Raw genomic sequence first — 17,069 nt, 5'->3', positions numbered from 1 at the left:
CTCAACCCCATCCTTGTCCCCATCTCTGTCCCCACCCCTGACCTCAACCCCATCATCCTGGTCCCCACCCTTGTCCCCATCTCCACCCACAACCCCATCACTTCTGTCCCCAGCCTTGTCCCTGTCCCCATCCCTGACCTCAGTGCCATCATTTCTGTCCCCAGCCTTGTCCCCATCCCTGTCCCCAACCCTGACCTCTGTCCCATCCTTGTCCCCATCCCTGTCCCCATCCACAACTTCAGCCCCATCATCTCTGTCCCCATCCTGTCACTGTCCCCGTCATCACCCTTGTCCCTGTCCCACCAGTCCCCATCCCTGTCCCCAGACCCGTCCCCTGTTCCCCCGGGATGTGTAGATGGAAAAACAACCCTTTTCCCTAATTTAGACCCTCCAGCTCCATCACTCCCTATTGAAGGACAACGGGATGTTTTGGGGTGATTTGTGCAAAGATCCGGCAAAATTCACCCCAAAAATAACACGCAAAATACCAGTAAACCCCTAAAAATACACAAAATCGGGGCGTTTTGGAGCAGTTTCAAAGGCAAAGCGGTCGCCACCCTGTTTTTGTCCCCAAAAGCGGCCCCGGCCCTGGCAGAGCCGGCGGCTGCGGCTGCGGAGGAGGGACACGAAATGCCAGAACATTTCTAATCATTAACGGCGCTTTTGAGCCCGTTCCAGATCCTGATTTTTTTAAACCATTCCTTCATCTGAAAAAATATCCCCCCTGGGGAGGAAATATTGGGGCGACGCTTTTCCAGCAGCCCCTAAATTCGGATCATTTGGATGGTTTTGGGGCCGCCGCGGGTGGCGCGAACTGTCCCGCCAAGCGTTGGAGACGGTGGCGCCGAGGTGGTAAAAGATGCTTTAAAACCTGACGAAAATCCTTGGAAAACCACCCAAATGTGGCGCTGGAAAGGGGCCCGGGGCGGCTGGCAAAGCAGCCGGCGCCGGGGGGGTCACGCCAGATTTCTTATTAGTATTATTTTCATCTTTTCCCCCCGTTTTTCCTTCCTGTTTTTCCCCCTGTGCCGTGGGCGAGCGCATATGGTACAAACAGGAATTGGGGGGGGGGCGGAAATTAGGCTGAGCTTGGGCTTCCCCCCCCCTTAAAATACAAATGTAATGGGTTGGAATGGGATTTGGGGACCCACCCGCGGTCCCCAAATCTCATGGCGGGGGGACAATGTCACCTCGCTGCTATTAAATGTTTTGCCGACCTGCGGGAATGCGGAGGCCTAAATATAGAGCTTAAAATTACCATCTTGAGCTCGGCCCAGCTCCTAAACCCGGCTTTGGTTTCAGGGAGGAATCTCAGGTGGGAGTCGCTAATAACGGCAGGGACCTCGTTAAGAAATATTCTCATTAAAAAAAGCTCATCCACCCCCCAAGAGAAGGACAAGAGCCCGGAGGGGAAATGAAGGTTTTTTGGGGTCTTTTTTTTGAACCATGGCACCTCGTTTTGGGTCGAGATGTTGCAAAATTGGGCCAAATCGGGATTTGGGGCGAGCACTGGGGTCGGCTCCCCAGGGGGGTGTCCCCAATAGGGGGGTTTTTAGGGATGCACTCATCTCTGCTGCATCACAAGGAGGATGTTTTGGGGAGGAATCATGGTGTGTTGGTGCTGGTTTGGGCTCAAAAAGCTTTGTTTTGGGCTCAAAAAGCCTCGTTTTGGGTGCGGGCAGCCCTTACCGTGACAACGGGGGCGAGGCCGCTTCCCTCCTGGGCCCCAGGGACCCCGATTTCTCCGGGGGGACAGAGGGGACAAGGGGGGACAAGGAGGGACATCGTACCTGGAGAGGGGGCTGGATGAGACCTTCGTCCTCCTGCGCCGGGTCGGCCAAGCTGGCTGGGAATGGAGGAGACTTGAGGCCATGGGGATGGGCACATATTTGGGGTAAAGGGTTTTGGGGTAAAGGGTTTCAGGGTGGAGGATTTGAGGGGTAGGGGTTTTAGGGGTGGAGGGTGTTGGGGGAAGGATCTGTGGGTTCAAGATCTGAGGGTGCAGGATTTTGGGGTGTGGGGTTATTGGGGTACAGGATCCTGGCGTGCAGGATTTGGGGTGCAGTGTTTGGTAGGGCAGGGTTTGGGGGTGCAGGGCTCTGGGGTGTAGGGTTTGGGGTGCAGGATCTGGGGGTGTGGGATTTAGGGGTGTGGAGTGTGGGGCAGTGACACATTTGGGGGACAGAATTTCGAGGAGAAGGGTTTGGGGGTGCAAAGTTTACGGTGAAGGATTTGGGGTAAAGGATCTGGGGGTGCAGTTTAGGGCATGTGTTGTAGACCTGTCAACCCAGGGATGGGCATATGGGGTAGGTCGGATACCCTGGGGATGGGCACACAAGGTAGACCTGGCACTCCAGGAATGGGCATAAGGGATAGACTTGGCACCCCAGGAGGCGGGGTGGGGGGGGGTAGACCTGGCACCTCAGGAATAAGTGTATGTGGTAGACCTGGCACCCCGGGGGATGGGCACATGGGGTAGACCTGGCACCCCAGGAATGTGTATGTGAGATAGACCTGGCACCCCATGTGGGATAGACCTGGCACCCCGAGGATGGGCACATGGGGTAAGTTTGACACCCTGAATAACAGGTGCACAGGCAGGTCTGACACCCTGCTGATGGGCACATGGGGTAGACCTGATGCCCCAGGGATGGTCACACACAAAAGGTCTGACACCCCAGTGATGGACACCTGGGGCAGCCCTGACACCCTGGTGATGGGCACATGGGGTAGGTCTAACGCTCTGGGGATGGGCACAGACAGCAGGTCTGATGCTCCTGGGATGGGCACACAGGGTAGAACTGACACCCTGAATAACAGGCACATGGGCAGGCCTGACGCCAAGGGGATGGGCACATACAGGCAAGCTTGAAACCCTGGGGCTGGGCATGTGTGATAGACCTGGCACCCCAGGTATGGGCATGTGGGCAGACCTGGCTCCTTTGGGATGGGTACATGGGGTAGACCTGGCACCCTGGTGATGGGGTAGGTTTGACACCCTGAATAATGGGTGCACGGGCAGACCTGATGCCCCACTGATGAACACATGGGGTAGGTCTAACACCCTGACGATGGGCACACACAGGGAGGCTTAATACCCTGGGGCTGTGCATGAGGGGTAGATGTGGCACGCCCCCCACTCACCCTCTCTCTGCTCCAGCAGCCTCTGGAAGTGCTGAGCAGCAAAACCCACCACGTCCTTGGGCTGCGCCCGCAGCACCTCCAGTACCAGCCCCTCCAACAGGTTCTCGAAGCCGTCAGGCAGCTGCACGTTGATGCTGGAGAAGGGGACGGACATGGCCGCCTCTCCCCGGCTCCCTGCAGCAGCACGGTTGGGGTCAGCCGCGACGCGCACCCCAAACCGGGCGGCGCCGGGACTCGAACACGGTGGTTCAGGGATACGGGGGTTGAACGGTGGGAGGCAGCGCTGCCGCTAGGGGGCGCCCCCCCCCCGCCCGCGTGGCCACCTCGAGCTGCGCATGTGCAGCAGCGGCCCAGCCCGCCCCCCGGTTCTCCCTCGTCCCCCCCGGGTCTCCCTGGTCTCCCCGGGCTCCCCACACCCCGGCCCGCACGCCCTTCCCTGGGCCCCGCGTCCCCAGCCCCATCCCCGGCCTTTTCCCCGCTCCGACCCAAGCAGGCCGCGCCGGCGTCTCTGACTGTGCTGAGGAAGCTGTTGCTTGGCAACAGCTAAGGGCGTGCCCAGGCCACGCCCCCGGTGCTGACCACGCCCCCGTGCCGGGCACATCCATGCGTGCTGGCCACACCCCCAGACGCTGGGCACGCCCCATGGGCGGGGTCTCGGTGCGGGGGCGGGGCCTGGCATGTGGGGCCCTTTGACCGCCTCCCCAGTGTCACTTTGGGGCCATTGGGACCCCCCTAAGACCCACTGTGAGGCCATTTGAACCCACCCCCCAGTCTTGCTTTGGGACCCTTGATACCCCCAGAGCCCCATTTGGGAGCCCTTAGGCCCCCCAAATCCTTTTTTGACACCCTTTTCTCCCCCGGAACCCCACTTTGGGGTCCCTCAGTGTCACCTTGGGGCCATTGGGACCCCACCTGGTTTTGGGGTCACTGGCAGCCCCCCAGAGTCACTTTGCGGCCACTAGGACCCCCCTGAGACCCATTTTGGGGCCATTTGAACCCCCCTGGTGTTGCTTTGGGTCCCTTGGGACCCCCAGAGCCCCATTTTGGAGCCCTTAGGACCCCCCAAACCCTCATTGTGATGCCCATTTTCCCCCTTGAACCCCACTTTGGGATCCTTTGACTCCCCCCAGTGTCACTTTGGGGCCATTGGGACCCCCCTGAGCCTCATTTTGGGGCCATTAGCAGCCCCCCAGTGTCACTTTGCAGCCATCAGGAGCCCGCCAAACCCCATTTCAGGAACACTTGAAACCCCCTGGTCTTGCTTTGGGGCCCTTATGACACCCAGAGCCCCATTTTGGAGCCCTTAGGACCCTCCAAACCCTTTTTTGACACCCTTTTTCCCCTCCCAAATCCCACTTTGGCGTCCTTTGACCCCCCCAGTGTCACTTCGGGACCATTAGGACCCCCAGAGCCCCATTTCAGGGCCCTCTGACCAGCCCCAGTGTCACTTTAATATCCTTGGCAACCCCCCCAGACCCATTTGGGGCGCTTTGCAGCCCCAAATTATGTTTTACATAAACCAGGAGGCGCCTCCCCTGGGCTCCCTCCTCCCCAGCTCTTTTTTTAGCCTCAGCTCCACCGTCTTGGGGTTTATTTGATTTTTTATACATTTTTTTATATAACTCATGGTTCCCGGCACCTCATCACATGAGACGCTGGGAGTCCGCAAACCAGTTTAACCGCGACACCACCAATTCTCTCTCCGCACCCACAAACCTTCCCCAAAACCCCCATGATGTTATTAGACTGATTTTAATCAAAATTTGTACCGAAATTCCGTGATTTCCCTTAAATCTCGCCGCTCCCTCAGCTCCGTGCTCCGTTTGCTCGAGCAGAACCGGAGGACGCTGTAAATTAAAGCAGAATCTTGAATAATGTGGATTTACAAGGGAGTTGCTTCACTCCCTGCCTGGGGGCTTTGGGGGCTGCTCGGCGCTTATATTTTGGGGTAAAACTGCTGCTTTTTGGCTCCTCCACGAGCCGGGGAGCCCGGAGGCGACGTGTGAGCGAGCGGGGACGCGGGAAGAGCTGCAGGATCCAGCAAATCCGCGGTGGAAAAGCTTTTTCACGCCTCTAAAATTAGCCGGAGCCGCCGCGGCGTCACGCGCACCCAGTTCCTCCCAGTTCCAACCAGTGGCGGCTGCTCCGACACACGTTTTTCTGCAGGGTTTTTCCTGTTTCATCCCCAAAATTCCTGCCCGAGGACCCTCAGACGGTGCAGATGTTAAAATCTGCGCTAGGGAGAACTGGGGAGGTTTGGGGAGCCAAGGAGAGACTTAGGGAGCCCTGGGGAGAACCGGGGAGATTTAGGGAGTCCTGGGAGAACTGGGGAGCATTGGGAACGAAAGGGGAGCCCTGGGGAGAACTGGGGAGACTTGTGGAGCCAAGGAGAGACTTGGGGAGAACTGGGGAGCTGAGACAAGGTTGGGGAAGAATTGGGGAGCCCTGGGGAGATTTGGGGATCCCTGGGGAGCCAAGGCAAGTCCTAGGGACCCCCAGAAAGCTAAGGGGAACCCTGGGGAGCCCTCCCAAATTGAGGAGATTTGGGGAGCCAAGGAGAGACTTGGGGGGCCCTGGGGAACCCAAGGGGGTGAAGTGAGGCTGGGGAGGGACTGGGGAGAACTGGGGGGCACTGGGGAGACTTTGGGAGCCAAGGAGAGACTTGGGGAGCCCTGGGAAGAACCGGGGAGATTTAGGGAGTCCTGGGGAGCACTGGGGAGACTTGAGGAGCCCAAGGGGGTGAAGTGAGGCTGGGGAGAACTGGGGAGCCCTGGGGAGAACTGGGGAGACTTGTGGAGCCAAGGAGAGACTTGGGGAGAACTGGGGAGCTGAGACAAGGTTGGGGAAGAACTGGGGAGCCCTGGGTGGATGAGGGGAGGCCTGGGGAGATTTGGGGATCCCTGGGATGCCCAAGGGGAGCCCCAGAAAGCTGAAGGGAACCCTAGGGAGCCCTCCCAAACTGGGGAGATTTGGGGAGCCCAGGAGAGACTTGGGGAGCCCTGGGATGCCCAAGGGGGATGAGGTGAGGCTGGGGAGGGACTGGGGAGAACTGGGGAGCCCTGGGAAGACTTTGGGAGCCAAGAGAGACTTGGGGAGCACTGGGAAGATTTAGGGAGTCCTGGGGAGCCCAAGGGGGTGAAGTGAGGCTGGGGAGAACTGGGGAGCACTGGGAGAATTGGGAACAAAAGGGGAGCCCTGGGGAGAACTGGGGAGACTTGTGGAGCCAAGGAGAGACTTGGGGAGAACTGGGGAGCTGAGACAAGGTTGGGGAAGAATTGGGGAGCCCTGGGTGGATGAGGGGAGGCCTGGGGAGATTTGGGGAGCTCTGGGATGCCCAAGGGGAGCCCCAGAAAGCTGAGGGGAACCCTGGGGAGCTGAGGGGAACCCTGGGAGATTTGGGGAGCTAAGGAGAGACTTAGAGAGCCCTGGGATGCCCAAGGGGGATGAGGTGAGGCTGGGGAGGGACTGGGGAGAACTGGGGAGCCCTGGGATCAATAGGAGAGCCCTGGGGAACCAAGAAGAGTCTTGGGGAGAACTGGAGAGCTGAGACAAGGCTGGGGAGGAATTGGGGAGCCTCAGGGAGACTTGGGGAGACTTGGGGATCCTTGGGAGCCAAGGCAAGTCCTAGGGACCCTGAAAAAGCTGAGGGGAACCCTGGGGAGCTGGGGAGGAACTGGGCTGATTTGGGGAGTCCTGGGAAGGACCAGGGATCCCTAAGGAGCCCTGGAGAGACATGGGGAGAACTGGGGATTCCCGGGGAGACTTGAGAACTGAGGAGCTGAGACAAGACTGGGGAGTCCTGGGGAACGCAGGTGACCCCTGGGGAGCCCCAGGAGACTTGGGGAGCCCCAGGGACACCCAGGCAAGTCCTCGGGACCCTTGGGGAGCCCAGGGGAGGACTGGGGTGATTTGGGGAGCCCTGGGAAGGACTGAGGAGCCATGGAGAGACTCAGGGAGGACTGGGGAGCCCAAGGGAGACGAGGCAAGTCCTGGGGAGCCCTGGGGAGCTGATATGAGGCTGGGGAGGGATTGGGGAACCCTGGGGCGATGATGGGAGAACTGGGGAGTCTTTGGGTGATTTGGGGAGCCCTTGGGATCCCTGAGGATCCCTGGGGAGCTGAGACAAGGCTGGGGGCAGACTGGGGAGCCCTGGGGAACTGGGGCGAGCCCAAAGTAAGAAGGGGAACCCCCAAACCAGGAAGGGATAGGGGGCTCAGCCCGGCTGTTGCATTCTGGCCGTCACCCCACCAGGTTGTATCCAAAGTGGAGCTTAACGCACTCGAGCGACGCCGGCGAGAAGGAATCGGATCCAACAGGATCCCAGCAGATCTCCTGGGGTCAGGCAGAGCCCTGCGAGTCCCGGGAGGCTTTTCCCAACGCATCCACTCCTGGGCAAGGAGGGGGAAGAGAAGGGAGTTAATTAAGGAGGAAATTAATTAACCAGGCGATCGCAAACGGGGATCTTGGGCCTGACTAGCCCGGGCACCAGCTGTGCTAGCCCTCACGGTTGCCATGCCAACCAGGATGCTAAAAACAGCTCAACCTGGGTGGGTTTTTTAAAACCAACAGCCCACGCCTTGGGTTTTTAAAACCACGGCTGTAAATGGATCCGTCAACCACCAAACTCTCCCCCAAAAACATTCAGGTCTTGGCAAAGGGTGGGTTCATGAAAAATGAGAAGGAAAATATCCTCCCCCCACAAAAAAAAAAATCCTACCGTTGGCACAAGGTTGGTTTTTGGGCTTGGCGGCCTCCAGCCCGGCCAGCAGCGTCATGAAGTCCACAACGGTGTCGATGTCGCCCTGGTCGGTGGCAGCGGCTTCTTTCAAGGTGCCGACGGCGCTGAGGCGGCCGAAGGAGGCGAGACGGGCGACGTTGGCGCGGAGGAAGAGGAGGAGGAGGTTGAGATCGTTGAGGGGGCAGCCGAGCATCTTGCGGCTGAGGATGTCGAAGGCCGGGAGCATCTCGTAGACGGCGAGGAGCCCCTTGTCCCAGCGGCAAAGCTGCAGCGCGTTGTACGCCACGACGGGGACCAGCACAACGTAGACGCTGCCGAGCGCAATGCTGAGGAGCTGGAAGATCGAGGAGAAAAGCAGCTTGCAGGGGATGAGCGGGGGGATTTGGGGCTCCCCGGTTGTCACCGAGCAGCTGAATTCGTGCTGGAAGGCGCCGGTGAGGTGGAGGAAGGCGAGGTAGAGGCAGGCGGCCACCAAAAGGAAGAGCAGGAGGACGTTGCGCAGGATGTAGATGAAAACCAAGGAGTGCGCGCGCTGCTTGCAGGTCAGGTAGCGCTCCAGCAGCGGGAACTCGAAATACCTCTCCCGCCGAGCCCTTGGGGACACAAAAGGGGTTCAGAGCGACGCGGCGGGGACGCGGCGCGGCGGCGGCGGCGCCCTCACCTCTCGTATTCCTCCCAGAAGCGCTGGGGCTCGGCGCTGGCCTGCTGGACCTTGCGCATGTGCTGCACCAGGCGCACGGAGCGGTTGTAGGACTTGTCCAGCTCGTCGGCGACGAAGAGCAGGTCGGAGCGCAGCGCGGGGGCGGCGGCGGAGCGCCAGAGCAGCGCCGGCAGGAACATCAGCCCCGCCAGCGCCAGCAGCGAGTAGGGGAACACCTGGAAACAAGACACAACTGTGAACTTGAAAGTCACTTATTTGTCGAGGAGTAACTTTTGTTCACAAAATGACACCTACTAGGTGAATAAATCCATATTCTCAGTACTGGTAAATTGCTACGGCTGCGCTCAATTCAATAAATCAGCTAATTTATGTTCACTGAGGGTCTAAACCACGGACTTTAGGATCCAGTGCGAAGTTCCATAGCTTGATGGTCATTAAATATATTTAACTGGGAAATTAAACCATGGCTTCATTAGATTTCTTTTTTAATTGATTGCCAATATCAATGTTGATGTTGCCTTAAAACTTTAAATTGCTATGACAAGCTCATACTTGAGTGGGTTTAGAGACATATTAACATAATCAACATATGCGTTATACTTCATAATATAATATAACTTATTTCATAAGTAGCCTCATGATATAAAGATTTGTGAATTAAACCCGATTTTTCAAAATAATCTAATGTAATCCAAGCAACACATCTAATGTAATCCAACTGTAATAATAGCAGCATGAGGCTTACATTTTTGAAATTAGGTGTATAGACACATTCTATTAACACTAACGGCAGTTGCAAGGCTAAGGATTAAATTTTCAGCTGAGTTAATCCTGATTTTAGTGATCTTAGATTACTAAATGATTTTTAAAGGCCTCCAGTCCCTAAATTATTAGATACACCCAATCCAGCCCAAATTATGATCAGCACCACCAAGGAACCGTCGCCACCGCTGAACGGGGCTCCCGGCTGGGAACCTGAACCCCAGACCTTGAGCGCCCAGAGGGATTTGGTGCCGCCGCGGCCGTGGTGCAGGAGCGAGTCCCAACACGCCGCGTCCACGTAGCCCGACTGCTGCGCCGTGAAGTTGCTGGGGGAGAAGCAGCTGATCTGCGAGCCTGCGGGGAGAAAACACCCATTTCTAGGCATTTTGGGGCTTCCTGAATGCAAACGCTTTGAGGGGGGATTAGAGATGGGCCAGAAGTGAAGTCAAACCAAGGTCCTGCTCAGATGTCCTAACAACACATAGAATAGCGCGAGCGATGTTTAAATCGCATAGAAAAAATGTCCCAAGAAGCTGCTAAGTTTGGGATTTCCGCCACACAAGTCGATATTTAATACTTAATCTTTACTATGAAATAAATGGAGATAATCACCAAAGTTAATTTGATGAACACCGTCTCGTATCTCCAGGGTAAACCTTCACTTGAACGTTGATATGGAGAACTTAAATACAGATATTTGTACTTGAAATCACACATACACACCATAAAAACACACTGTAACAATCCAAGACAACCAGCGCCCATTGAGAAGCATAAGAAGTGGGTCAACTAGTAAATGCTTTGTTAAATTATTTGGGTATTCACGTCACAAATACCATACTCGGAAAAAAGCTGCATCTGAGATTCGCCCTCTTCTTTTTATCCACCTTTTCCTAGAGCTCCACGCTGATTTTTATTTATCGAATTCTCACCTACTAAATCACATCATTACACCTGAGGTCTAATAGAAAGCGCTGAACAATCTCACTAATAAGAGCAGTTATTTCTAATATTCTTCAGCTGCCGGTGCCTCCCTCCCCTTGGAAACCACCCGAAAGCGCCGATAACCCATTAAGATCAATAAGTATCAGCGAGGAAATAAAAACTCTTCAAATATTATTTCCATGGGGCTGGAAAACGTCCAAACCCCCGTGTGCGGACTCACCGGCGGAGAATTCGCGGGCGAACGCCAGCGAGACGAGGAGCAGCGGCAGCCCCACGGTGACGAACTTGAGCAGGCGGTCGCTGGGCAGCTCCAGGCGCAGCCGTTGGGCGCGGGACCCGCCGTTCTCCGGCAGGAGAGCATCCGATAACATGTACTCGGCGGCCGCGTGTGACAGCGACATGGTTGGGGCGAGGGAAACGAAGCTCCTGCTTCCCGGTGGCGTCTGAGACGCGAGCGGCTCGAAAAGAGGCTTTTATCTGTTAAATGGCAGCTTAAACGCGCGTCGAGCGCATCCGTAATTACAGAGGGAAGGCTTTTCACCCCGAAATAGAAAAATATAAATAAATAGCAAGGCGGGAAGGTGGCGTTCCGCCCTGGCCACGGCTCCTCGTGGTTTTACATCCCTTTCTCATCAGTGGGTTTATTTCTGGCGGCCTGGGGCTCCCACTGGGTATTTTTGCCCCGGGGAGGAGGGGGGACCCGTTTAAAAAGCTCCTGCCAGGTATCTGGAGGTACAAAGAGCCTTTTTGCAGCAGCCAAAGCGCTGGAGAAGTTCCTGCCGCTCAGCACCGAGGTTTTGGGGACAGGCCAAGGGCCACCAAATGTGATTTTGAGGCAGAACATCAGCCGCGGTTCAACAGGTTTGTGATTTTTCCACTCAGGGTGAGGGGGAAGGAGCCACCAAGGGAGCCCGGTAACGGGGTCTGGAAATAACGAGGGGATATCGGGAGGGAAAAGTTCCTCCCAGCAGCGCAGTCGGTGCCCAAAGCTGCAGTGATCGAGTCCCGGGGCTGCTCGGAGCGAGGAATTTCCCATCGCAGCAATAAACCACCCATGGCCGCTGCCAAATTGCGCTTTCGATGGATTTTTGCATGGAAACATCGCCAGGATAAGAGGGAGAGATTTAAACAGCGAGCGACAGCACCCGCGGACCAAGAGACACGGAACCTTCCACCTCGGAGCCATCCGGGGCTTTTATTGCACGTTCCAAACACAAATTGGGCAAATCCCCCACCCCGTTTGTCCCGGTGAGCAGCTCTTCTCACCGCCAAGAGACCGAAATCCTCGTTATTCGTCGGCGACGTCCAGCTGCAGCCTTTTCAGGGTCTTTTGGAAGAAGGGGGGCGGTTTGCAGAAGAGCTCGACGCGCTGGCGCAGGGGCAGCGAGAGCCGCAGGGCGTGGAGGTGCAGCGGGACGTGCCGGGCTTTGCTCTGCGCCAGCTTCAGCCGCTTCAGCGTGATTTCGGGAAGTTTCTGCGACAAGAACAAAATAATATCAATTTTACAGCGAGCTGGGGGTTGAAAACAGCGAGGGGGAGCCCCCCGGGGGGGGATTTGCCTCACCTGGGGCGCCAGTTTGCTCCAGTGCGAGTATTTGTGATCCCCCAGGACGGGGCAGCCCAGCCCGTACGCCAAGTGGACGCGGATTTGGTGCTTCACCCCTGAGGAGGGAAAAATGTGATGATGAGTTAAACCGCTAAACAGCAAAACGTCACCTCTGGGTGGTTTATTCCCAGGGTTTCAGCCTAAAATTAGGATTTAAGTCGCGTCTAAGACCAGATTTCAGCATGGAAAGGCTCACCCGTGATGGGCTGGAGCTCCAGCAGCGAGCAGGCGGAGGAGCTGCCCAGGACGCGGAACCGCGTCACGGCGCTCTCGGCGTGCCGCTTCTTGCGGATTTTCAGCACTTTTCCGTCCTCGGGACCCAGGCGGTAGTTGGGGGCCACTGTCATCTGAAGGGGGACGAGAGGGTGAAGCCGTGGGGTGAATAATGGGGGGATGAGAGGGGGAAACAGAGGACTCGGGGCTCACCTTGTAGTGCGGCTGGTGGCTCTGCACCTGCTTCTCCATGATGGGGATCTCCACGATTCCCTCAGTGGGGTCTGGGACCCCCACGCTAATCGCCCTGTGGAGGGAAGCGAGGGGTCTGCGGGGGAATGGGGTCAATGGGGCAGAGCCTCAATCTAGTGAGGTCCTCAGGGGGCAGTGCTGGGGCCGCTGTTATTCAATATATTCATCAGTGATTTGGACGAGGGAATAGAGTGACTGTCAGCAAGTTTGCTGGTGACACCAAGCTGGGAGGAGTGGCTGACACTGGAAGCTGTGCTGCCATCAGAGACCTGGACAGGCTGGAGAGCTGGGCGGGGAAACATTTAATGAAATAGAACAAGAGCAAGTGTAGAGTCTTGCATCGAGGCCAAAAAAACCCAAAACTGGTTCCCTTGGTGCCACCATTTTGAGCCCTGAGGTGAATCTGGTCCCGCCATTTTGAGCCCTGAGGTGAATCTGGTGCCGTCATTTTGAGCCCTGAGGTGAATCTGGTGCCGCCATTTTGAGCCCTGAGATGAATCTGGTGCCGCCATTTTGAGCCCTGAGATGATTCTGGTGCCGCCATTTTGGACCCTGAGGTGATTCTGGTGCCGCCATTTTGAGGCAGCTCGGGGGTCACTCCCTTGTTCTCCTGCCCCAAACAAACTGGAACACAGGAGGTTCCACTGAAAGAGGAGAAGAAGCTTCTTCTCAGTGAGTCCCTTCCAATCGCTGACATTCTGTGTGAGTTGAACCCTCAGCCCCTTTCCCCACCATCCAGCCCACAAAAAAAGTCTCGAGGGACCACAAACAACCCCCCACCGCTCCCACAACCCCCACGTTCCCCCTCTTCAAACCCATTTCTCCACCCAAACCCACCAGTAAACCTTCTCCACCTGGCGGGTTTTGAAGAGCAGCCGGATCTGCTCCGCCGCCCCCTCGCTCCGCGCCAGCACCATCAGCCCCGTGGTCTCCTTGTCCAGCCGGTGGCAAAGGTGCAAGGGTTGAGCTTTCATGTTCTCCAGCATCTTGGACAATATCGGCAGCACGTCTGCAATGCTGTTCTTGACCCCGGGGCCGCCTGCAGAACACAAGGATCATTAACATAACGTTAACTAGCAATATTTTGGTGTATACTATGCTCCCCTTATCTACAGTCATGCTGAATAAAGCTATAGCTGAATGGAAAGTTAAATGTATTCACGAGGTGTTAATGTCTATATCTTAATATTTGCAGTCTCTTGGAGAAAGCAAAAGTAACTACAAATTACAAATGTTTCCCAGAGATTTCAGCAGAAATAAAATACGTTTTGTGCTTTCAAGATGGGAAGGCAACTGGTATTTTTCACTGATTTTACTTTATCCACCTGTTACAAACCTCTGCTTCATCCACTGTACTATAGAAGTTTAGAGAGTAATTAATATGAGATGAAAAATTTGTGTGTGAATGGTTTATGTCTTGCAGATTATTGTGCAAAATTAGTTTGGTAATATTCTGGAAAATCCTGATACAAACCATATGTGGCAGAATGCAAACCCCCCCTCTGTCCCCTCCCTCCTTCGCTATGGAAGGAGCAGACACGTCTCCTCTCTCTGCTGTTTGAGGCCACCAGCTCCTCTTGTTTGGCCCCAGAGCCCCTGGCCGGGGCCGTCAGGAGAAGGCAGCGCCGAGCACCAGGAGCCACCGGGCGCCCACGGCCAGTGTGCGGGTGTTTGGAGGTTCAGGGGCACCCACAGCCAGTGTGGGGTGCAGAGAAGCTTCTGGAATGCCCACAGTCAGATCTGATCAGCCTATAAAAAGGGGATTCTCGTCGAGGCTCTGCCCATTGTCGTGGGTCTCTGGGAGCACGAGCGAGACGCTGCGGCCGAGAGCCCCCCCGGGATGGAGACTGCGCTTGCCGCGCCGCCACGGGTGGGAGTAAAACTTCTCGCAGGATTGCGAGTGTATTTATACTTTCCGTGCACATATTCACGCGTAACTTTCCGTGCTCAATACGAGCACGTATAAAATTAATCCTCGCAGAATCGCGGGTGTATTTTCCTTCCATGCACATTTGCACGTGTAACTTTCTGTGCACATTTGCACGCGTACTTTCCGTGCTTAATACAAGCACGTGTACTTTCCGTGCACATTTGCACGCATAACTTTCTGTGCTCAATACGAGCACATGTATAAATTATTTCCTCGCACAATCGCGAGTGTATTTTCCTCCCGTGCTTCCACATAGGCACGTGTTACTTTCCGTGCACATTTGCACGTGCACTTTAAATTATTTCCTCGCACAATCGCGAGTGTATTTTCCTCCCGTGCTTCCACATAAGCACGTGTAATATTCCGGGCACATTTGCACGTGTAAGTAAATTAACCCTCGCAGGATTGCGAGTATGTTATAAATTTACCCTCGCAGAATTGCAAGTGTACACTTTCTGTACTCACTACGAGTACATGTATCTCTTTAAAAATAATCCCGCACCATGTTCAGGCAAGTGTGTACTTTTCCGGGACTCAGGGCGGCTCCGGCATTGTTTTGGTGAAGCCACGTGCACGCACTCTGTGCACCGCCTGTTGTAATAGTTGCTGCCCCTTAATGATTTTCCTGAACTGATACCCGAACCTGTATTCAAGTCACTTTTGGAGTGCTAAAACCCTGTTTCTCACCGGTTTAATAAAAGTCCCTTAAACTAACCTCAAGGTGCCTCCGTGACACCATATATGTAAAGAAGGCAGTTGTGCCTTTTATCTCAGCGCTAATAAATCCAAGTTACTTTTGCTTGAGAACAGAAAGAGAATTTCCAACGGAAAATCTACCTGCCCTAAATGACCCCCAAAATGCAACGTGAATGTGGTGACAAAAGGTGATAAACCCCCTGAGGGAAAACCCCAGGTTGGGGATGGAGGAGCCGCCGTCAGCACCGCGGAGCCGCCTCTGTTTCCCCTCACCGTGCACGGGGAGCCCGTAGGGTTTGTTGATCACCACGATCTCCTCGTCCTGGTACACGGTCCCTCGCCGGAGCGCTTTGGCCAGCACGTTGGGGTGGACGCGCTGCAGCCGCTCGCTCAGCGCCGCCAGCTCCCGCAGCCGCCGCCGCGCCGGGTCCGTCTGGGAGAGAAGGAAACGGCGATACAGGGAATTAACTAATTAAAGAACTAAAGAGCCAACAGAGTCTTAACCCACATCACAACTGCCGAGCTTTGTGTAACTTCTTGTACGAAAAACAGGAGTTTGCTGACGACTTCACAGGCCTTGCAAAGATAAAAACCCTTGGGTGCATCCTTGGGTGGATCAGATAACAGAAACTTGGGCACAGGACGGGAGATACGCCAGTTTTAACCAACCCAGTGTTAGCAAACAGGACACATAACCATGGACGTAGTTCTATGCGGTGCTTTTATTTCAGCGCTGGGAAACCAGGGGTTCGCACCCAAAGCTTCGACCACTGATTCGAACTCCACCACATTATACAATTTGGTTGCATACATATTCATTAGGGTTACAACGTATGTATTGCATACTCATCAGATTTCACAACTATTTCACAATATCAGTTGCAACCCCTTGGAACTACTCTGAGCATGCACAGTGTCCTCTGGTGGTCGTCCAGGGGTCTTCAGGATGAAGTAAGGAGTCTTCTTCACTCGTGAACTTTTCACCTTTTGTCACTGCACATGCGCACTATTCCTATATTCATTATTAAATCACGTAAAATGCTCATATTTCTTAGATGTGCATCCTCAGCACATCCTATCCGTTCAAGATAAGGACTCACTGAGAACTAACAGAACTAACTTTCAGTTCTCTACTCTCAAACTAAGAGATAAAACTTGTGAAATTCCAAGATAAGGTAAGAATCTTGGATATAGTTTACAAAACTTAGTTACAACTATAACACCAGCAATCTGAGTCCCAACCAGCTCATCGCACTGGACCAAACGTGACCATGTACAAAGACTCCGGTTCACGATCACTGCGCAGGCGCAACCTGGAAAAGCCAGAGGTGCAGAGTATGGAAATGATCTCCTGGGACTCACTGTAATAAGAACCGCCTCCTTGGGGACAGGTTATGAATATGTATTGGTGCTCCTAAAACTTTCATGAGTTCACAGGCTGTAAAGTCACTTCTGCGCCTCAACAGGGTGAACGGCTCCGGTGCTCTGGGGGCTGCTCAGGCACCCTAGAAAGCGCCGTCACCCCCGGGACAACGTCCCCGAACCCCCAGCCCGTCCCACCATCCCACAGATCCCGCAAATTCCACCCCAGATCCTTGTCCGGGAGGAAAAACCCGCGGGTGACAGCGCCCGGTCCCCAAACCCGCCCGGGACGAGGGACCCGCTCCCGCTACACGTGTGCGCCACGTGTGCGGCGCGAGGCACGCCGGGAAGGCGCGCGGGGCATGCCGGGAGTTGTAGTGCGCCCCCATCCCTCCCCAGAGCCCGCGCTCATCGCTCACCGCCCGCTTCTCCTCCTCGCTCTTCCGCGCCCGCAGCCGCTCCGCTAGATCCTCGGCCCGCAGCGGCTCCGCCCGCCCGGTGTGCGCAGCGCGGTGAAGGGCCGCGGCTGGCCGCCAGCAGCGCCGCAGGCTGCCGCTCGCCACCGCCATCTTCCCGCCTCTGCCCCTCTTTCTCCTTCTGACCAATGGCGGTGGAGCGGAGGCGGTGGTTCAGCCCACTCGCCCAATCGGAAGGGGTGGAGAGCTGAGCGACGCTCGGGCCGACCAATGGCTGTGGCGCAAAGGGCGGGTCTCAGGGGAGGCTCCCGCTCTCCTCCCCCTCTCGCCGCCGCCATCTTCCT

At 55.7% G+C, this 17,069-nt stretch overlaps 2 protein-coding genes across 2 annotated transcripts; both read right to left on the bottom strand.

The window, feature by feature from the left end:
* Positions 1 to 4,880: 4,880 nt before the first annotated feature.
* PANX3 (pannexin 3) lies at positions 4,881 to 10,789 on the bottom strand. The gene is made up of 6 exons (XM_082070257.1): positions 10,471 to 10,789; positions 9,532 to 9,659; positions 8,544 to 8,758; positions 7,862 to 8,475; positions 7,424 to 7,532; positions 4,881 to 4,991 (listed from the first exon to the last, which is right to left on the bottom strand). The coding sequence occupies exons 1-5, from the start codon at positions 10,649 to 10,651 to the stop codon at positions 7,483 to 7,485; spliced, it is 1,188 nt and encodes a 395-aa protein (XP_081926383.1). The 5' UTR covers positions 10,652 to 10,789; the 3' UTR covers positions 4,881 to 4,991; positions 7,424 to 7,482.
* Positions 10,790 to 11,393: 604 nt separating this feature from the next.
* On the bottom strand, positions 11,394 to 16,921 carry RPUSD4 (RNA pseudouridine synthase D4). The gene is made up of 7 exons (XM_082070258.1): positions 16,729 to 16,921; positions 15,221 to 15,380; positions 13,159 to 13,360; positions 12,283 to 12,376; positions 12,053 to 12,203; positions 11,815 to 11,912; positions 11,394 to 11,724 (listed from the first exon to the last, which is right to left on the bottom strand). The coding sequence occupies exons 1-7, from the start codon at positions 16,876 to 16,878 to the stop codon at positions 11,539 to 11,541; spliced, it is 1,041 nt and encodes a 346-aa protein (XP_081926384.1). The 5' UTR covers positions 16,879 to 16,921; the 3' UTR covers positions 11,394 to 11,538.
* Positions 16,922 to 17,069: the final 148 nt, after the last annotated feature.

Source organism: Streptopelia decaocto, assembly GCF_964273445.1.
Source record: "Streptopelia decaocto genome assembly, chromosome: 21".
NCBI classification, from domain to species: Eukaryota; Metazoa; Chordata; class Aves; order Columbiformes; family Columbidae; genus Streptopelia; species Streptopelia decaocto.
This window is presented reverse-complemented; position numbering and strand designations above follow the sequence as displayed.